The sequence below is a fragment of the Mizuhopecten yessoensis genome, unplaced genomic scaffold (genome assembly GCF_002113885.1).
Source record: "Mizuhopecten yessoensis strain PY_sf001 unplaced genomic scaffold, ASM211388v2 scaffold9677, whole genome shotgun sequence".
In the NCBI taxonomy this organism is placed as follows: domain Eukaryota; kingdom Metazoa; phylum Mollusca; class Bivalvia; order Pectinida; family Pectinidae; genus Mizuhopecten; species Mizuhopecten yessoensis.
The window spans coordinates 45,205-68,623 of NW_018408167.1; the positions used below are offsets into that span (position 1 = coordinate 45,205).

The following is a 23,419-nucleotide window of genomic DNA, read 5'->3' on the forward strand; positions in this document are numbered from 1 at the left end:
GTCATGATCAAGGCCTGTGTTGTCAGGCTCTGTATCCAGATTGGTTCTGGTCAAGCCTAGTTTCAACTTATAAGTCATGGTCAAAGTGACCCCTGTGGTCATGTGTACCCAGGTTTGTTATGGTCAAGCCCAGCAATCCTTGCCAATCACAATAAAGCCCAGTGTCAATGTTTCGGTTGTTTTTAATTTGCTGTCTGGACAAGGACTTTCCCAGCTGGTATTAATGCTAAACCCAGCAAGTCATGGAACTGGTATGAAATATATAATGTACCAAAAATGTTTTCAAAAAAGCACATTTTATTTTTGAAAACAGCTGTATTTGTACATAATTATGTTTATACACAACTGCTTACCTCTACACCTTCCTCACTGTCTCTACCGAGATATCATCACACCCTACCGATATACACACATACACTTCTACATACACACACATTAATACATTCACCGCCTCACTCTCCCAATCATTTCACAACTACAGCACATTTACCATTCAAACAATACATCAAACGATAATCTGTACAAACAATACACAGAATTGTATTATAAACAAACAATATATAGAATGGTATTCTTTAGAAAACCAAATGTAAACAGTCCACGTATGTTTTAAAAAAATAAAACAGTTTCAATGTGCACTGTTTCCTGTACTAGTATATACCAGGTATATCATTTAGATCCAATATTCCCTTTTATTTATGCATGGCTCCCAGTTTACCAAAATTCAGCAATGAAAATGATGACATATTCTAATTTTCTTTTCATTGCATTATGTTAGAAAAAAAATACAAAATCAAGTAATATCAAAAGATTGTGTATAGTAAAATTGATTTGTGTATTATTCCATAACTCCTCCGAACTCATTTTTTTTTTTAGAAAACATGGACATCATGAAACAAAGGTGAAATAAAAGACTTTTTCCATGAAATTATGATACATTAAGGAATAGTATTCCAAACTATCCATAAGCCCACACCTCCAGATCAACTGTACAAAGGGCCATAACTCTCATATAGTCGCATACAAAACCTGACTTCAGTGTGTGAAACTTCCGTCCCAACAGGTACTTGCATACAAAATTTTGATATGGAAGCTGACAGTATATGGAATCTGTTGTGGAGAAAGAGTTTTGTAGTAATCAAAGGGTGGTAACTCTGTATATATTGGAGTACAAGGTTAGATTTTAGTAAAGGTCACTAAATTGTAGGCGAGTGTATTTGGGATATGTACTGGACAAAGTGAAGCACACGCTTACTAATGAATGGAGTGCAAGCCTATACCTATGTAAGGTAGTACCTGTTTGGGACTTATAACTCCAACAGTCAAACATGATATCATCACCTTGATCAAACAGTGCTACAGTGGCACAGGTGAAGCATACCCATGTTCATAAGTTATTCCTCAACCTGAACGCTGGCAGCCGACCGACAGGTGGAAAAGGCATCCCAATATTCATTTGAAGCGAAGAAATCTAAATGGAATCATTCCACCATTCATTTTTCCATGATCATAACCATTCTATTCAGAAACGCTATACTTCATTCTGAAAAGACCTCATTTTTTGAATACCCAACTTTGTATAGCACTGATAAAGAAATTGACAGGGATAGCAAATTTACCACGCCATCATGATCATGTCCTAGATGATAGATCACTGATAAAGAAGTTGTTTGGACTGGTAAATTTAGGAAGCCAAAATGTGTCCGAGACACAAGTCAATATTTATACTCATAATATCACACAAATGTCTGTGTGAATCTTCAGTAACATTACAGCAGGAGAAATTAGGTAAATGTCTCATTCAAATTCATTCCATGAAAATTAGACTTGCTTCTAGAAATGTCACTGTCCAAAACATCTTCGATACAGATAATGGGACTGTGAATCAATAATCCATCACAATATTGAAACCTGTACAAAAAAGCGAAGTCTAACAAAACCGTACGTAGATCTGGGAACATTAGTTATGTCAGGGACAGCTTCTAGTATCTCATTCTCCTAGTAACAGGTGAGGATCTCAATCTGCCAAGCTGCCATACAGAGTCCCAGTCAATAACACAAGTACAATCCCAGAAGGTTTGTATCACTATTTCTGGTACTGTCAGTATTGAACCTTTGTGTAAACTCTCGAGTTTACCAGTGTTATAATCTTCATGCTGTTCTAAACTCAGTGTCTCAGGTGAGGCTTGTGTTTAGCCATGTACCTGAAATAAAACATACATAGGTTATAAGCTTCGTCAGTCTTGCTATTATAAATACACAGAGGTAATTGACTATCGAAAAAGCAGGAAATTTCAACAACAATGTACGATGTATATACACTCTATCTCTTGTTCATTTCTATTTTTAAGCCACACTGATAATTCATGCAAACTTCATATAAACATTTTTAATTCTAAATAAGATGCTGTTCAAATTGGTTTATCTGATTTCGCTTGCAACAAAGCCATCTGGTGATGAATACATTACATTCTGTTTTAATATATAACACAACATGATGCCCATCAATAACACGTGAAGTTTATCTCCTATGTGAAATATATTTAGCCTTACTGTACATTCTACTGCTGCAGTTGAAGGAGATGTAAAAATGTGTGAATTTATAAAAAAAGGTTGACATGTGCAGAATGACGTTGTACTCATTAGAGATCTTTCAAAGAAGCTGTTGTTCAGAAAATATACTGGATTCATCAGAAATATTACAAACTCATCCAAGATTTTCCAGATAATACAAGTTGTTGTTCAGGTAAATATAGAAGAAGTACGAAATTTTACAGAAGTTAGTATGACATACTTATCAAGGATCTCCCAGACTTGTTAATTACAGAAGTTAGTATAACATACTCATCTAGGATCTCCCAGACTTGTTAATTACAGAAGTTAGTATAACATACTCATCTAGGATCTCCCAGACTTGATGATTGTCCAGAAGTTAGTATGACACACTTATCAAGGATCTCCCAGTCTTGTTGATTACAGAAGTGAGTATGACATACTTATCGAGGATCTCCCAGACTTGTTTATTACAGAAGTTAGTATGTTGTACTTATCAAGGATCTCCGAGACTTGTTGATTACAGACGTTAGTATGACATACTTATCAATGATCTCCCAGACTTGTTTGTTGTACAGAAGTTAGTATGAAAAACTTATCAAGGATCTCCCAGTCTTGTTGATTACAGAAGTCAGTATGACATACTTATCGAGGATCTCCCAGACTTGATGATTGTCCAGAAGTTAGTATGACACACTTATCAAGGATCTCCGAGACTTGTTGATTACAGAAGTTAGTATAACATACTTATGAAGGATCTCCCAGACTTTTTGATTACAGAAGTTAGTATAACATACTCATCTAGGATCTCCCAGACTTGATGATTGTCCAGAAGTTAGTATGACATGCTTATCAAGGATCTCCCAGTCTTGTTGATTACAGAAGTCAGTATGACATACTTAACAAGGATCTCCCAGACTGGTTTATTGTACAGAAGTTAGGAGGACATACTTATCAAGGATGTCCCAGACTTGTTTATTACAGAAGTTAGTATAACATACTTATGAAGGATCTCCCAGACTTGATGATTGTCCAGAAGTTAGTATGACATTCTTATCAAGGATCTCCCAGTCTTGTTGATTACAGAAGTCAGTATGACATACTTATCGAGGATCTCCCAGACTTGATGATTGTACCGAAGTTAGTATGACATCCTTATCAAGGATCTCCCAGCCTTGTTGATTACAGAAGTCAGTATGACATACTTAACAAGGATCTCCCAGACTGGTTTATTGTACAGAAGTTCGTATGACATACTTATCAATGATCTCCCAGACTTGTTAATTACAGAAGTTAGTATGTTGTACTTATCAAGGATCTCCGAGACTTGTTGATTACAGAAGTCAGTATGACATACTTAACAAGGATCTCCCAGACTCGTTTATTGTACAGAAGTTCGTATGACATACTTATCAATGATCTCCCAGACTTGTTTTTTGTACAGAAGTTAGGAGGACATACTTATCAAGGATCTGCCAGACTTGTTGATTTTACAGAAGTTAGTATGTTGTACTTATCAAGGATCTCCGAGACTTGTTGATTACAGAAGTCAGTATGACATACTTAACAAGGATCTCCCAGACTTGATGATTGTCCAGAAGTTAGTATGACATACTTATCAAGGATCTCCCAGACTTGTTGCAGGTTTGCACGGTCAAGATGGCGTTTGTTTCTGTTCAGGTTAACGACACACACATCCCACTTCTTCACATTAGTGTCAACTGGAAGTTCTGCCCACTTCAGATGGAAAGCTTTGACTATAAAGTAAAATAATAAGCTTGTTAAGCGAGAAACAAGTAGACAGAAACCCAAAGTACATTTAATCCACTATATGGCCATGATGTATTATCTTACAGAGGAAAAAAAACACAAAAAAGAAAATTGTTATAATCATACTTGGAAGAGGAGCAGTGCAAGCTGTAAACATTGTTTATGTCCAATCCTTTATTAAATATGCTTTCATTGATAATATGCCTGAAACACTATAAGACCTTGATTTATGAGACAATTTCTACAGTAAAGAATGACTTTGCAGAATCTTCAGAAACAAATTGTTTTTATTGAAGCAACCCATGGTGGGCGTAATTTCTTTTTGATTTGAATATACATTTAATGATAAATATTTGTGTCCCAAAGCCTTTCACAATCCAAGTCATACAGTCATTAACTGAGATCGTATTTTAAATTTTAACTCCTGCCAATCACACGGTGAGGTTCTTGTCAAACATGATGAAGCAAAATTATTTCAACACTAAATGATTCTTAATCAAGAGAATTAACAGCCTTGAATCACAAAGCTGACTGCTTTGGAAATCAATTTCCTGTTCAGTTGTTTTGGAAGAGAGTCCCCCAAGAGGGTCAACCCCCTATATTTGTTTAACTTTTGATACCAAAGGGCTAAGCATGCTATCACAACAATTTGATTGAAATCTGTGCAGCAGTTGGTGAGATGTTTTAGAAGCACTTTGACCCTGTTTTCTTTGCTCATAACCCCTAACAGAATCAGCCCTTCTACTTAATATATAACTTTTGATACCCATGGGCTAAGCATGCCACCACAACAAGTTGGTTAAAATTTGCCCAATAGATTGAGAATACATGTCATTTACAGCAAATTAGTAGATCTGACCTATTTTAGCCAAAAGTTCAAGTCTTTAATTTGATGAACTTTCAATCCCCATTGCCTAAAGATTCTAGCACTAAGATTAGTAAAAAATCTATAAAGAAAACTGATACTTACTCCTGGAGAAGATATCTACAGGAACACCATCCCAGGGCCATCCCTTGAACTGCCATGCTGGCCCTTGAACAAACACTGCTACAACTCGGTCCCTAAATGTACCAAAGGATACAAGTAGAATGGTTATTGTTACACATAAATATCAGTATAAAACAATTCATAGTTATATCAGATATTACATAGAATTACAAAGTGATTATAACAGTTATAACAACTAATAAATTACAATTAGTAATCCAAATAGTTACACCACAAAATTATTTAAATATTAATGGTTCCTGCAAGATAGTAGTATTTATGAGTTCAAGAACATATTGAATACAGACAGTTACAGACAGCTTTGTGTTCGTGAAAAAATATTCAGGAACATTAATTCAATTACTAAGCATTTCTAAATGGGGACTTGATCTCATTGGATCTCATTGACTCAACACAAATTTATAACTGCATACACTGTAGTTGGTTTTTGTAAGTGATGGAAGAAGGATTTTATTTTCGCAATTTCATTTTATTTCTATTATTTGTATTAACTTGTGTGAAGATAATCAAGGTATCAAGTGAAAAAGAACTTTACCAGTCGTCAGGTGAGAGTTTGAGGGGGTTGTCAATGATTCGGTATGGCACAGTCAAGTTTCCAGCCTTTCGACGCTGAATCAACACTTCATTGTCACGCTTGGTGCCCTGTGCTTTCTTCTCTTCTGTGCTGACAAATCTGTGATAGACACAGCAAAATAAAAATACTTAATTACACAATGTACTGTAACATAGATAAACAATGACTTAATTACACAGTGTACTGTAACATAGGTAAACAATGACTTAATTACACAGTGTACTGTAACATAGGTAAATAATGACGTAATTACACAGTGTACTGTAACATAGGTAAACAATGACTTAATCACACAGTGCACTGTAACATAGGTAAACATTGACTTAATAATTCAGTGTACTGTATCATAGGTAAACAATGACTTAATTACACAGTATACTGTAACATATGTAAACATTGACTTAATAATACAGTGTACTGTAACATAGGTAAATAATGAGGTAATTACACAGTGTACTGTAACATGGGTAAACAATGACTTAATTACACTGTGTACTGTAACATAGGTAAAAAATGACTTAATCACACAGTGTACCGTAACTTAGGTAAACAATGTCTTAATTACGCAGTGTACTGTAAATTAGGTAAACAATGACTTAATTCCACAGTGTACTGTAACCTAGGTAAACAATGTCTTAATTACGCAGTGTACTGTAAATTAGGTAAACAATGATAAACAATGACTTAATTACACTGTGTACTGTAACATAGGTAAATAATGACGTAATTACGCAGTGTACTGTAAATTAGGTAAACAATGATAAACAATGACTTAATTACACAGTATACTGTAACATAGGCAAACAATGACTTAATTACACAGTATACTGTAACATAGGCAAACAATGACTTAATTACACAGTATACTGTAACATAGGCAAACAATGACTTAATTACACAGTATACTGTAACATAGGCAAACAATGACTTAATTACACAGGGTACTGTAACATAGGTAAACATTGACTTAATTACACAGTGTACCGTAACATAGGTAAACAATGACTTCATTACACAGTGTACTGTAACAAAGATAAACAATGACTTAATTACACAGTATACTGTAACATATGTAAACAATGACTTAATTACACAGTATACTGTAACATATGTAAACAATGACTTAATTACAAAGTGTACTGTAACATAGGTAATCAATGACTTAATTACACATTGTACTGTAACATAGGTAAACCATGGCTTAATTACACAGTGTACTGTAAATTAGGTAAAGAATGACTTAATCACACAGTGTACTGTAACATAGGGAAACAATGACTTAATTACACAGTATACTGTAACATAGGCAAACAATGACTTAATTACACAGGGTACTGTAACATAGGTAAACAAGGACTTAATTACACAGTGTACTGGAACCTAGGTAAACAATGACTTAATTACAAAGTGTACTGTAACATAGGTAACCAATGACTTAATTACACCGTGTACTGTAACATAGGTAAATAATGACGTAATTACGCAGTGTACTGTAAATTAGGTAAACAATGATAAACAATGACTTAATTACACAGTGAACTGTAACATAGATAAACAATGACTAAATTACACAGTGTACTGTAACGTAGGTAAACAATGACTTAAGTACACAGTGTACTGTAACATATGTAAACAATGACTTAATTACACTGTGTACTGTAACATAGGTAAACCATGACTTAATTACACAGTGTATAGGTAAACAATGACTTAATTACACAGTATACTGTAACATATGTAAACATTGACTTAATAACACAGTGTACTGTAACATAGGGAAACAATGACTTAATTACACAGTATACTGTAACATATGTAAACAATGACTTAATAACACAGTGTACTGTAACATAGGGAAACAATGACTTAATTACACAGTATACTGTAACATAGGCAAACAATGACTTAATTACACAGTATACTGTAACATAGGCAAACAATGACTTAATTACACAGGGTACTGTAACATAGGTAAACATTGACTTAATTACACAGTGTACTGTACCCTAGGTAAACAATGTCTTAATTACGCAGTGTACTGTAAATTAGGTAAACAATGATAAACAATGACTTAATTACACTGTGTACTGTAACATAGGTAAATAATGACGTAATTACGCAGTGTACTGTAAATTAGGTAAACAATGATAAACAATGACTTAATTACACAGTATACTGTAACATATGTAAACAATGACTTAATTACAAATTGTACTGTAACATAGGTAAACCATGGCTTAATTACACAGTGTACTGTCACATAGGTAAACAATGACTTATTTACACAGTGTACTGTAACATGGGTAAACAATGACTTAATTACCCAGTGTACTGTAACATAGGTAACCAATGACTTAATTACACCGTGTACTGTAACATAGGTAAATAATGACTTAATTACACAGTGTGCTGTAACATAGGTAAACAATGTCTTAATTACACAGTGTACTGTTCATTCAGCTAAGGCCATTAAGACTCATTGAGATATTCCCCCCCACTCCGACGTATGCATACTGTAACATACCAGACGTGATGTCACTGTAACATAGGTAAACATTGACTTAATTACACAGTGTACCGTAACATAGGTAAACAATGACTTCATTACACAGTGTACTGTAACATGGGTAAACAATGACTTAATTACTCAGTGTACTGTAACATAGGTAGACAATGACATAATTACACAGTGTACTGTAACTTAGGTAAACAATGTCTTAATTACATAGTGTACTGTAACATAGGTAAATAATGACGTAATTACGCAGTGTACTGTAACATAGGTAAAAAATGACTTAATCACACAGTGTACTGTAACATAGGGAAACAATGACTTAATTACACAGTATACTGTAACATAGGCAAACAATGACTTAATTACACAGTATACTGTAACATAGGCAAACAATGACTTAATTACACAGTGAACTGTAACATAGATAAACAATGACTTAATTACACTGTGTACTGTAACATAGGTAAATAATGACTTAATTAAACAGTGTACTGTAACATAGATAAACAATGACTAAATTACACAGTGTACTGTAACGTAGGTAAACAATGACTTAAGTACACAGTGTACTGTAACATAGGGAAACAATGACTTAATTACACAGTATACTGTAACATATGTAAACAATGACTTAATTACACAGTATACTGTAACATATGTAAACAATGACTTAATTACACAGTGTATAGGTAAACAATGACTTAATTTCACAGTGTACTGTAACATAGGGAAACAATGACTTAATTACACAGTGTTCTGTAACATAGGTAAACAATGACTTATTTACACAGTGTACTGTAACATGGGTAAACAATGACTTAATTACAAATTGTACTGTAACATAGGTAAACCATGGCTTAATTACACAGTGTACTGTCACATAGGTAAACAATGACTTATTTACACAGTGTACTGTAACATAGGTAAACAATGACTTAATCACACAGTGTACTGTAACTTAGGTAAACAATGTCTTAATTACACAGTGTACTGTAAATTAGGTAAACAATGACTTAATCACACAGTGTACTGTAACATAGGTAAACATTGACTTAATAATACAGTGTACTGTAACATAGGTAAACAATGACTTAATTACACAGTGTACTGTAAATTAGGTAAACAATGACTTAATTACACAGTGTACTGTAACATAGGTAAACAATGACTTAATTACACAGTGTACTGTAAATTAGGTAAACAATGACTTAATTACACAGTGTACTGTAACATAGGTAAACAATGACTTAATTACACAGTGTACTGTACATTCAGCTAATGCCATTAAGACTCATTGAGATATTCCCACCCACTCCGACGTATGCATACTGTAACATACCAGACGTGATGTCAACAATGTACCTGTGATCCTGGAGGATATCCTTGGCGTTGAACATGGTGATGATGGAGGTGGTGGCAGCAGGTATGATAATGATGGGTGTCCGAGACCCTGTAAGGTAACATCAGCTTGTTAGCATTGTGTACATACATGATGTATACACAAATCTATGTATTATTGGTTTGTGTCACAAGAGGATCAGTAGTTATGTACTATCAACCCTGCCTTTTCTGCCTGTGTCTACATCTGTCTATAGTAACTACCTGCCTATCACAGATACCAATGTTCTCCCACAACATTTGCAGAAACCTGCTAGAAATTGGTTAACACTCGCTGGTCAATTTTCTGATTATGAAATCATGTAACAATGATTTGTGATATCATCTGTCATGGCGATTGTATCTCCCATCCGAAACAGACATAATGTATATTTTCCAAGGGAAACGTGTGATTTTCCAGATCAAATATGAATATTACAGGAGATTAAGCTCCCCAACCTCATTTCCAGGCCTTTCAGTAGACCCTTGAGAGTATGTTTTTGACTCCCCAAATTGAGCTTTGACTCCTGGGTTTTAAGGACAGGTCTAGAAAATTCTGTTTGACCTCTGAAATTGCTAAATGTCATGAGTCAACTGAAAGCTGCTCATAATGGCTGGTTATATTTTTACCTTACACTCTACAATTCAATTTCCCATTCAAATTGTAAGACATTTGGTAAACATCGAGTCTTTATACAATTTCAACAAGAGGACCGCTGGGCAGTACAATATACACCCGTCGACATATAGTGTTATATCCTTTCTTACATTGAAATAAGATCTGCATCTTTCAAAGAGTGGTTAGCTGACATGCTATAAAAATGTAGGAGAAAATCTCCGGATAAAAAAATCAAATTTTGAAATGCACAAAGAGCAATAACTTTCGGAAAAATTGTCGAATCAAAATTCTTGTAAGGGAGACACGATTTCATATTTTATGATTATAATGTACACCAAGTTTCAAAGAAATCCTTTGAAAAATGTAGGAGGAGATTGCCGGACAAAAATCAAATACCGAAATGAACAGAAGGCAATAAATTTTGGAAAAATTGTTGAATCAAAATTCTTTTAAGGGAGACACAACTTCATATCATGATTATAATGTATACCAAGTTTCAGAGATCCGTTAAAAAATGTAGGAGGAGATTGCCGGATAAAAATCAAATATTGAAATAAAAAAAGGGCAATAACTTTTGCAAAAATTGTTGAATCAAAATTCTTTTCTCGGAAACACAACAACATATCATGATTATTTAGCATACTAAGTTTCAAAGAGATCCGTTGAAAAATGTAGGAGGAGATTGCCAGACAAAAATCAAATACTGAAATGAACAAAGGGCAATAACTTTTGGAAAAATTGCTGAATCAAAATTCTTTTAAGCGAGACACAATTTCATATCATGATGATAATGTTACCAAGTTTCAAAGAGATCAGTCGAAAAATGTAGGAGGGGATTGCCGGACAAACAAAGGTTTACGCTGGTTGGACGGACGGACAACGTAATACCATAATACGCATGAAAACTAACCAACTCCAGTTGGATAAACATGATAACCATCTACCACTCACTGGGAAACCTACATGTCTATACACGCCAAATGTCTCTAGTTACCTTCTATAGCAACAAGTAACCACCTACATTGTATATATATATATTAACTTTGTGTCTATAATAATGATGTGTCTAGAGTTACAACCTCTCTATAGCATCACCTGTCTATAGCATCACCTGTCTATAGCATTAAAACACCCAAATCAGTTTCTTGCATTCCAGACTTTTGAACCACTGTTTTCTACCATTTATGAAATATTGAGCTACCAAAACTGATGTTTGAAAGTGTCTGATATCAAACTTCCAATTTGACACCGTGTGTACAGTGCGATCTTTTTTCAATCATTAAAAGAAAATCTAAAAAGCAAACCTCTTGAAAGGATCTAACACACAGATTTAACTGAATTATCTTTGCTATGTCTGGTTTGGACAGTTCTTTAACCTACACATTACCTACCCTTTTTCTGGTTTGGAGGGGGCCTGGCCTGGGAGATTGGACGAGATCCCGGGGTGACAGGGGTGGAGGGTTGTACTGGGTGATGGGATACATGGTTTTGTTGAGGTGCTGCATGGCGTCGTGGTTCTCGTTCTTCTATTTTTTTCTGATTGGCTCCGCCTCCTTCTGTCACAAACTTGAGCGTTTTTCCGTGATAAGTTCCCATGGTATCAATCTTAAATCCCTCAGTTTCTGTATATGTACAAGAAATACAGACAATCAGATCAATATAAACATACTTTAATCACAAAATAAAGACTCACTCCTGGTATGGAAAATACAGGAAAATAGATCTTCCTAGTATAAAGAAATTAAAATCACTTAATTTAATCAACTTTTCAATCATCATATGTTTATATAGGTATTTCTAAAAACAAGACTATAAGCCAATTGCCTTAAAATCACCAGAGATGTATTATAGCTATCCATGGTTATAAGACATGAAGTGAAAATAATGTCAGAAACAAAACCACTGAAAACAATTCAAATCGATTTTATAATACTTGCAAAAAATTAGAGTAGCGTCATATTAATATGCATTTATTAACTGAAGCATTCCCAACCAAGGGCCAAATGGTGAGTCCAATGAGATGAAGTTCACAATTATTCTATAGTTAATTACCCATGGCGTAGGCCTAAACATTACCATATCTAAAACTTGTTTTAAAGATTTTCATTATTTCGATGAAAACTGTACTACCAGCCCCTAGGGGATTTGAGTGGCATTCGGGTAATAAAATTAACACATCAGGATAAAGTGGGTAACATTCTCATCAATTATAAATGACGTTATTTCAGTATTACTTCAATTTCAATTGAAAATGTAAAATATATATGCACAATTGACATTAATGACAAAAAGGTTTGGACGACCTAAATATACCATAAAATGATGACCAATGACTCCTGCGTACATTACGAGCATCAGTCCATTCCTGGACACTACACACTGACCTTCTTTGCCTTTAAATCTTTCCTGGTCGTATCTGCTATAGGCAGCAACAGGTGGGACGCGCTGTTGGGGCTACAATAGAAAAGAACTAGAAAATATTTCAGCTGCCATGTGAAAATAGTTTCAGTGTTCTATAAAAAGTTACAACCACTTTGATCTTGATACCCTGAAACATGCACACACACAAGGTACTACACTTAAAGTTGACAAGTTGATTTTAATATTCATATGTTTTTTCTGTATGTTATTACCATCCTGAAACACAAGGATGTCAGAGGTATACCCCTATTTGACCTTTATATAAAGTTTGACCAAAATCCATGAAAAAATGAAGTTTAAACTGAATCAGTTGATGATTTTCTATATATAGCAACAGTGACCTTGGCCTTGACCTTGGAACCATGAAACACAACATATCCGAAGTATACTCATACTTGAACTTTGCATAAAGTTTGACCAAAAACCATGAAAGAATGAAGTTGCTAAGTGTTTAAATTGAATCAGTTGATGATTTTCTATATATAGCCAGTGTGACCTTGGCCTTGACCTTTGAACCACGAAACACAACATATCCGAAGTATACTCATTCTTGAACTTTGCATAAAGTTTGACCAAAAACCATGAAAGAATGAAGTCGCTAAGTGTTTAAATTGAATCAGTTGATGATTTTCTATATATAGCCAGTGTGACCTTGGCCTTGGATCCCTGAAACACAATGATGTCCGAAGTATACTCATATTTGACCTTTGTATAAAGTTTGACCAAAATCTGTCCAAGAATGAAGCTGCTAAGTGTTTACATTGAATCAGGACAGGACGGGACAGACATGGGCAACACTATATGCCCCCCCTCCCCCTATTATAGAGGGTAGTACCTTTGTATAAAGTTTGACCAAAATCTGTCAAAGAATGAAGTTGCTAGGTGTTTACATTGAATAGGGACGGGTGTTTACATTGAATCAGGACGCGACGGGACGGGACGGACATGGACAACACTATTTTATGGCGGGGGCATAAAAAGAAGACTCCGGTGATAACTGGCAGATAAATCTAGCAACTGAATACCGGGTTTTATTCCATGACAGTGTCGTTTTTGCTTTAAATAGTATAGATCAATATAACATGTAACATTACTAATAAGTAACATTACTTAAAACCACAAATATGTTATTCACTCGTATATTTCTATTATATTAACATTTAGGAAAACTATCTATGAAAAGTTATCTATAAACATTTACATTCATCTGTTGAAGCAAAACTGTCATGCAAATGCTTACTGTGTATCTGAAATGCACTTTTTTACACAATACTTTTTTCTGTTGAGATTGTTTAAATGTTACCTACCACTGAGGGTGTGTGGGGTTCAGTGTGGTGTTTCTCCTTCCCTTCCTCGCGGGCCTTAATAGACTGAAGAATTCCAAACACATTGGCAGCAAAAGTCTGAAAGAATAGTAAAACAGTTTTGCAAAACTTAAAGGCTTTTTTTTCTCTTTCTCACATTCAACAGATGATTTCTAGATATTTTTGCTAGGAAAAAGATAAATCTATCTTTACCTAACTTAGGAAATACGTTTTAAAATGTCACCACTTCACAATAGGGTCATAATCACATCATCAGTTAATTAAGAATAACTATATCACAGTAAGATTCAGTAGTCAGTTTGTCACACATTTCAGGCACTGTTAATAGAGGCATGATGCAATGGCTTCACCAGTATAACTTAGATTGATTTTATTTCCAATAGGAAAATGTGAGAGTAAAAGGACTAACCCAGTGACTTAGAATAATAGAAAATGTTATCCCTTTTGGGTTGAGATAAAAGGGAGTAAATTTTTCAGTTACTAAATTGCACAAAATTTATATGAAATTATTCTGTGAGAAATTGTACTTAACAGTATACCAAACTGGTAGCTTTAACAAATTGGGTAGTTTCACACTAGTTGTTTTAAGTACCTTTCCATTACTCTGCAAGATACTGGTTCGTGTCCGCCAGAGACGCTCCCTGCTGACGATGTCCCTTGTCACGTCAACCTCAGCCTCCACAAAGCTCCTCTGTTCCAGTGCACCTGGAGCCACCTCATCGTCCACCTTGATCATGGTCCTTTTCTTGGCAAGACGCTTGGCCTTGATGGCTGCAATCTTCTCCAGGGGCATGGCTTCAGGCAGTGACGAACGTCTGAGCAACAAATAACATTCATATCATCATAATGAATTGGATGACTGGGAAATTAAATTTGTTTAATAACACTTTTTCTTTTTTTAATATTTTAATAGGTGAACTTTGCTACAGAGATTATGCCACAATATGTTTTGATTTCTATTAATCATTATTGTTGGCCTGGATAATAACATGCAAGAGGTCTAAATAAGGGAGAAATTTTGCAACAAATTAATATTTCATATTTCATTATCTTGTTGAAGCCACTGTTACTATGACAGATCCCTGTCCCACTGCACTGTGTTTTTTGTATATATACAGTCGAACCTCATTATCTCGAAGTCAACGGGGTCGTGGGAAAACTTCGAGTTATCCCCGTATTTGAGTTCATAAATTTGATATGAAATGCTGTTGGACATAGCACTAACAGTTGTTGGTTTTATTAATAACCGATGCTTATAACCAATCGATGAATGATGTACGTAATCAATATAACAAATACAGGTATGTAATTTTACAATAAACACGTTTACAAAAACACTGTAGAGCAAGTTATTTCCGAAAAATGTTCTTTCGTTTAAAGCGATCAAAACGGTTGGACCATATTGTGAATTCGTTATTAAATATGGACAGGCCTATTGAGTAAATGTTGTTTTTGGCTAGTCTAGTACTTGGCAAAGTCTTTCCATGTCTGCATTTGTATATGCAAGTCCGTCAAGTTTTACTTCTGAAGTGTTACATTTAATAAGAGGCCCATGGGCCTTAACGGTCACCTGATATATTTATACAGAGTTGATTTTGTTTTTAACAGGAACAGAAATATTATTCAGTGACAAAAAACAATAAAACCACCTTATTCAATATCTAGCATACAGATTTAAGACTAAAAAGTGTTTGAAACTAGCACCTTTGATTCTAAACAAGGAAAATGAAGAAATTTTAGCACATTGGCTCCTTTGGACCCCACCCTACAGCCCTTTGGGGTAGGGCTGGCTCAAAATTTTCAAAGCATCAAACTGTCAACTCAGGGTTATAATTCCAATCAAGTTATGAACATGTAATATTCAAAGTATCGTTTGCCATTATAAACCATAATAAATTTTGCCCCCCCCCCCCTCCTTCCCCAGGGGGTAAACGTGAGACCCTAGGGTCATAAACCTTAAGACCCTTCCATCTATGAAGAGTGTTTGATTCTACCATATCTGGATCTTGAGAAGAAGATTTTTGAAATTTCAGTCAATTTGACCCTTTTTGGCCCCACCCATCAGCCCCGGGGGGTCAGTCAGGGCTCATATGTGCATACCATCAAACTGCTATCCAATACTGATAATGCTAACCTAAATTTAATTACTTCCAATGGAAATTAAACAAATGTTGATCCAAAATGTGATTTCCCTATATAAACTATAGTAAAGTTTACCCCCTCCCCAGGGGGAAACGTGATACCCCAGGGTCAAGAAATTCACAATTTTGGTAGAGCACCTTAAGATCCTTCCATCTATGAAGAGTATTAGGTTCTACCATATCAGGGTCTTGAGAAGAAGATTTTTGAAATTTTAGTCAATTTGACCATTTTTGGCCCCGCCCCTCAGGCCCCTGTGGGCCCGGGAAAAAACCGGCAACTCTTTTTGTTGACCTTTGGCCTTCAAGGTTTCTGAAAAATTTGATTGAAATTGGTTCAGGGGTTTCGGAGAAGAAGTTGAAAATGTAAATTGTTTATGGTCGCACGACGGACGACGATGGACAAAAGGCGATCGCAATAGGTCACTTGAGACTTCGTCCTCGTACTATATAATGCGGAAATGAAAGTGTGCAAGTCTAAAACAGATCACTGTAATGGAGCGTATGCATAGCTGATTCTGTAAATGAAATCACACCCAAACATAATATTCGTACATGTAACACATTAATTCATTAAAGCTAAATATGACACCTAACACCTTCTCAACTTGATGTAATCAACAGCAATTATCGTATTGTTCTTTAATCTCTCGATAGACTTTTAAAGCTATACCGATTTATTCTATTCGCGAAAGATGTTCATAAACATGGAATGGCGAGATGTCGTACTGTTGCATTTTATTTGTATCAAAAAATAAATAAGTGTCAAAACGAAATTCAAACACTATGAAGTAGACAATGTTTTAATGTTGGATTTAGGCTATTGAAACCAATATCTTACTTGGAAGAGACTTGGCCGGGATCGGGGAAATACTTTGAGATAAACGGGGTCTTCGAGTTAAAAGAGTTCGAGATAACGAGGTTCGATTGTATACAGTAGCTTTCCCATATTTTCGTTTTGGATATAAGTGTAGCACAGCTGGGCCAAAACATTTCCATTGACTAGCTAGGTAGTCAGGTAGGGAGATAGAATAATAATCTGAGGTCCAGGATTAGGATCTAGGTAGTCAGTTAGGGAGATAGAATAATAATCTCAGGTCCAGGATTAGGATCTAGGTAGTCAGTTAGGGAGATAGAATAATAATCTCAGGTCCAGGATTAGGATCTAGGTAGTCAGTTAGGGAGATAGAATAATAATCTCAGGTCCAGGATTAGGATCTAGGTAGTCAGTTAGGGAGATAGAATAATAATCTCAGGTCCAGGATTAGGATCTAGGTAGTCAGTTAGGGAGATAGAATAATAATCTCAGGTCCAGGATTAGGATCTAGGTAGTCAGTTAGGGAGATAGAATAATAATCTCAGGTCCAGGATTAGGATCTAGGTAGTCAGTTAGGGAGATAGAATAATAATCTCAGGTCCAGGATTAGGATCTAGGTAGTCAGTTAGGGAGATAGAATAATAATCTCAGGTCCAGGATTAGGATCTAGGTAGTCAGTTAGGGAGATAGAATAATAATCTCAGGTCCAGGATTAGGATCTAGGTAGTCAGTTAGGGAGATAGAATAATAATCTCAGGTCCAGGATTAGGATCTAGGTAGTCAGTTAGGGAGATAGAATGATAATCTCAGGTCCAGGATTAGGATCTAGGTAGTCAGTTAGGGAGATAGAATGATAATCTCAGGTCCAGGATTAGGATCTAGGTAGTCAGTTAGGGAGATAGAATGATAATCTCAGGTCCAGGATTAGGATCTAGGTAGTCAGTTAGGGAGATAGAATGATAATCTCAGGTCCAGGATTAGGATCTAGGTAGTCAGTTAGGGAGATAGAATGATAATCTCAGGTCCAGGATTAGGATCTAGGTAGTCAGTTAGGGAGATAGAATGATAATCTCAGGTCCAGGATTAGGATCTAGGTAGTCAGTTAGGGAGATAGAATGATAATCTCAGGTCCAGGATTAGGATCTAGGTAGTCAGTTAGGGAGATAGAATGATAATCTCAGGTCCAGGATTAGGATCTAGGTAGTCAGTTAGGGAGATAGAATGATAATCTCAGGTCCAGGATTCAAATCCCAGTCTAGTCCTGCTGAACATTAGAACATTAGTACTGTTGCTGAATGTTATTTGTTTATTTCATCGTTAATGTTTTTTCTTTCAAAAAAGGCCAGCAAGATATGGTTTTCTTTTCAGAAATGATTTATCAAAGCTATAGTCATGCTGGTAAAAATAGTTCCTGATCTGTAGTTCAGTCCTTAGCAGTTGTACAGTGATCCTTAGCCACATGCTGTCCCACAAACAAACAAAGGTATTTTTTCTGCACACATTTTCATTTGTTTTATTTAAGCAAATGTTAGGTTTAAAGAACTTACGATATCTGTTGTAACGCTGAGGTTTCCCTTGTTGCATCAATTTTGTGGATCCAGTTCATTTTAGCATGTTGAACTTGTTCATCCTAAAAAACAGGACATAAATATTAGACAACTTTTTGGCTTACATGGTATAACATTAGATCAATTGTCTAGTTATTCTCAGTGACTGAGCATAAAGATTCAGGTTTGTTACAATGACCATCCCAATAATGTTAAACTGGTATTAAAATGCTTTGTCTTCCTACAGAAAAACAACTTGGTAGAATACAAACCTCCAGACGTGGTTTCTTTTTCTTGTCTGCCTCTCCGCTGTCTTCCCCACCTCTCTTTACTACAACATTCAAAATCATCTCATGATTGAGACATTTATTTAAGAAAGAAGTCTGCAAGAAAAATTGAGAGGACATAATGTAAACATAGAAATTACATTATGTACATTTTTGGCTTGGCTATCAGTGTATAACGTAGAAATTACATTATGTACATTTTTGGCTTGGCTATCAATGTATAGCTTAGAAATTACACCTTGTACATTTTTGGCTTGGCTATCAATGTATAGCTTAGAAATGACATCTATATTTTGGCTTGGCTATCAGTATATTACAAAGAAAACATGACATTGCGTACATGTTGTGGATTGGGTCTCCGTGTAAAATGTAGAAAACATGACATTGTGTACGTGTTGTGGATTGTGTACGTGTTGTGGATTGGGTCTCAGTGTATAATGTAGAAAACATGACATTGAGTACATGTTGTGGATTGGGTCTCAGTGTAAAATGTAGAAAACATGACATTGTGTACGTGTTGTGGATTGGGTACATGTTGTGGATTGTGTCTCAGTGTAAAATGTAGAAAACATAACATTGTGTACGTGTTGTGGATTGTGTACGTGTTGTGGATTGTGTACGTGTTGTGGATTGTGTCTCAGTGTATTAAATAGAAAACATGACATTGCGTACATGTTGTGGATTGGGTCTCTGTGTAAAATGTAGAAAACATGACATTGTGTATGTGTTGTGGATTGGTTATCCTTGTATTACATAGAAAACATGACATTGTATATGTGTTGTGGATTGATTATCCGTGTATTAAATAGAAAACATGACATTGTATATGTGTTGTGGATTGGTTATCCTTGTATTACATAGAAAACATGACATTGTGTATGTGTTGTGGATTGATTATCAGTGTATTAAATAGAAAACATGACATTGTGTATGTGTTGTGGATTGGTTATCCGTGTATTACATAGAAAACATGACATTGTATATGTGTTGTGGATTGATTATCAGTGTATTAAATAGAAAACATGACATTGTGTATGTGTTGTGGATTGGTTATCAGTGTATTACATAGAAAACATGACATTGTGTATTTTTTGTGGATTGGGTCTCGGTGTCATGGAATTTAACTAACATATCTGATGGCATTTTGCATGGCTGCCAGTACCAATGCAAGGAAAGGTAATTATATACAGATTCACTTAATATGAACTTACCCTGTGGGGGCCTCTGAAGGGGGATCTCCAAGGGGGCACTCTTGTCAATGCTTGCTGAGGATGTAGTTTCGCCATTGAGATAGCTGAGCAAATCTTTTCTGTCTGGTCGACGTACCACTGGTACCTCTGCAGCCTAGAAATACAAATTTATGTTAGCAACTTATAAATATATATAACTAACATAGAATTAAACGCATGCATCATACAGACTTGAGGCTATTTTCGGGCAGTAAACAATAAATATGTATTAAGTTCTAATGGCATACTCAGAATCCTGATTACCGTTATGAGTCCAAAAACAAAACAAAAATGCCTAGTTCCTGCCAACTTGATCAATTTCGTAAATTCTATTGAATTTCAATTTTCATTTTGAAACTGACTGTTTTATCAGATTGTAAACTGCAAACTTTAATGTATGTATTGTGAAACTGAAAGTTGTTGGAATACATCTATTCATAACAGAAATTAAGAATCTGGCTTATCCTGTAACAATGTCAGAAATTTTAAAAATTGATATGTTGCGTACTTACTGCAGCCTCTCTGACATACAGTGGATGCTGTAGGTGAACATTCCTCAGCAGGAAGAGTATGCAGTCTAGTGTGTAGTACTCTTTGACGATTCCATCTTTTCCAGTACTGATAAAAAATTGACAAGACTTAAATTACATCAATGTAAATGTATATTAGTTTGGCATAAAAGATTTACATATTTAACATTAGATTAAAGTATTTTTCAATAGATTAAATGTGCATCAAGAATTTATAAATACAAAAAAATCATTACTAAAAGTCAAAATCCACATGAAGGCACTGCTAGTAGTATCAATTATTTGCTCAGGTGGGAAATTTTGAACTATTGAATACTGATAACTCTACTGACAGAATATATAGCAGCTGTTGCTGGTTATACAGTAAGAGCAGGTTTGGATCAATAAAAATGAATACCCCATTTATCAACATATGTGCAGATTTTGTTCTGTCCTAAAAACTCTCAACGGTTTCAAAGAAATTTCACGTTTTTCATATATACAAAGTAATGCACTCTCGCCCAACACCAGACATATATTTGTCAAAATGTGTAGTGTAGTGTCAGGGCCAGAGTGTAACAGGAGAAAGAGAAATGTAACGGCCAGACAGGGGTTCGAACCCAGGATACCGCCCCCCCCCCCCCCCCCCCCCCAAAAAGAAAATTCTAGATGGACGCTCTAACCTATTGATGAAAGCTAACTGGTCAATGACGATCGACCCAGTCCAGTTTGGCTACATTCCTCCCCACTTTAAAAAAGTCTTTGACCCCGAAGACACACCAGACCCTATACCGCCTCATGTGGGTATTTCGTTGGGTGCCAAATTTGTAACAGGAGAAAGAGAAATGCAACGGCCAGACCAAGGTTCAAACCCAGGACCCTCCAAACTCTAGACGGATGCTGTAACGAATTGAGCTACTTGGTCGCCGACAATCGACCCAGTCCAGTACAAGAACAAACTTGTCAGGCATACTGCTGGAGCACCGGAAGATCTGACTAAATATAGCTAGATTTGGCTATATATGGTCAAAAAAGACATACGTATATATAGGGCGAATGTAAACAAACACACCAGTACTGGTTGTTATTATCATGTGCACCTCGATTGAAGGGTTGACCAAACAGGTGAGTTGGTGAAATGAAAGATTTTCATCTAAAAACTTAATTTTCATTCATTTGTTTGAATTTCATTGTTCTGCTTTTTTCCCTGTCAACATTATAACATCACTTATTAGTAACAAACAATAGTGTGTCTATTCAATAGGGTGTCTACATCCTCTCTCCAGATATGACCAGAGCTTCTACCTTGGATGAATTCGAATACAGGTCGTTCCAGCCCCCAAGTTGTTCCATCCATAGTCGTTCGGGCCCATACCTGGTCTGGACCCATATTCTTAGTCGTTCCGGCCCCATAATAATATCATTTATATGATTCATGTTTTAAATTTAATTCCCATTGATTTTATTTATATAATGTATATTTTATTTTACTAATGCAAAGGAATAAAATTCAAAATTAAAACATATATCACATTGTACATACATTTGTCTTTTTATTTTACATGTATGTTGTCTAAAATAAACGGCAAAATACACCTGTGTAAACATATCAGCACACGGAGTAAGATTGCTATTTAGGACACATTACGATCACTGTCTTTTGTTTATCTAAATAAAACATAATTCAATGGTAATATGTGAAGGAAAACACTACAGTGAGGCCGGAATGACTAAGGGTTCAGAACGAATTTGGGGCCGGAACTTCTAAAGTCGGACCGGGTGTATGTAGGGGCCGGAACTACTAGGGGGCCGTACTGGGAGAGGCTGGAACGACTTGATCTGATGAATTCAAGACGAGTTGGTTGTCAAGCAATCAGAAGTAGACGGACACTGGTGAAACTAGTTTTATTGAATGAAACATTCAGCCATATCATTAATTCAAACATATATACATATTTTCCATATAAATGTCCATCTATTTCAATACGTAATTAATTATCGATAATTTTGTAAATATATCTTATTATTCTTTGTAAATGTATATATATGTTGTACCGTTTCAGGAGAAGACTAATATAGGCACTGCCTGCTGTCTAATCATTTTGTAAATACAATAAAATTTGATACTGTCATTATTTTATAATTAAGTAGACTAACGTTACATGCCGCACTGTGTGCAATCAGTGTAAAATCCAATTGCAATAGGGCATTGGTGATTACTGACCAGAATCAGAACCAAGGCAGGGATGAAAATGGACTTTTGGATGGAAAAAATGCTAAAACATTAGAATTTTCATTCCTTTCTATGGGGAAAATTGAAAGCTTGCATTACGTGAAATTTCTGAAAAGCCTGAAATCAGCGAAAAAGCAGTAAAGTACAGTAAGGCTCTACTGCAGCGGGGGGCAATCGAGTTGAAATGCGCATATTATTACATTACAACAATCATACTTACCCCCATACGACATAGTTAGTCTTCACATTGGATGGCCACGCAAGTTCACCAAAAATCACCTGATCATCCTTCTCGATGATCTCCTTCTTGTTGATATTGTATTGCCGAACTAAACTCAATACATCCGCCATGGTGGTGGATTAAGCGGAAATGATCGAATACTCTTCAACTAAAAGTAAATGAAAACATGAAAAATATGTTATTTTTATTTCTTTTTCTTTTGGAACCTATCAGAATATCATATTTTCAAAAAAGGAATAAAGACATATCATTATT

General features: G+C 35.4%; 1 protein-coding gene across 1 annotated transcript; it reads right to left on the reverse strand.

Moving 5' to 3' along the window:
• Positions 1–279: 279 nt before the first annotated feature.
• Positions 280–23,306, reverse strand: LOC110458622 (parafibromin-like). The gene is made up of 14 exons (XM_021510406.1): positions 23,144–23,306; positions 20,694–20,799; positions 20,164–20,296; positions 18,938–18,996; positions 18,666–18,748; positions 14,756–14,978; positions 14,146–14,241; positions 12,802–12,871; positions 11,809–12,039; positions 9,784–9,871; positions 5,868–6,005; positions 5,294–5,385; positions 4,169–4,310; positions 280–2,204 (listed from the first exon to the last, which is right to left on the reverse strand). Exons 1-14 carry the CDS (start codon positions 23,272–23,274, stop codon positions 2,168–2,170), a joined length of 1,629 nt encoding a protein of 542 aa, XP_021366081.1. The 5' UTR covers positions 23,275–23,306; the 3' UTR covers positions 280–2,167.
• Between the last annotated feature and the right edge of the window lie 113 nt (positions 23,307–23,419).

Bases quoted from the DNA above. Each gene is read 5' to 3' on its own strand.
- LOC110458622 (XM_021510406.1), bottom strand. From the start codon at position 23,274: ATGGCGGATGTATTGAGTTTAGTTCGGCAATACAATATCAACAAGAAG. The intron at 18,749-18,937 runs GTTTGTATTCTA...CCTGTTTTTTAG, and splicing joins AAAAGAAACCACGTCTGGAG to GATGAACAAGTTCAACATGC. The intron at 9,872-11,808 runs GTAGGTAATGTG...GTTACCTTACAG, and splicing joins CCCTCCAAACCAGAAAAAGG to GGTCTCGGACACCCATCATT.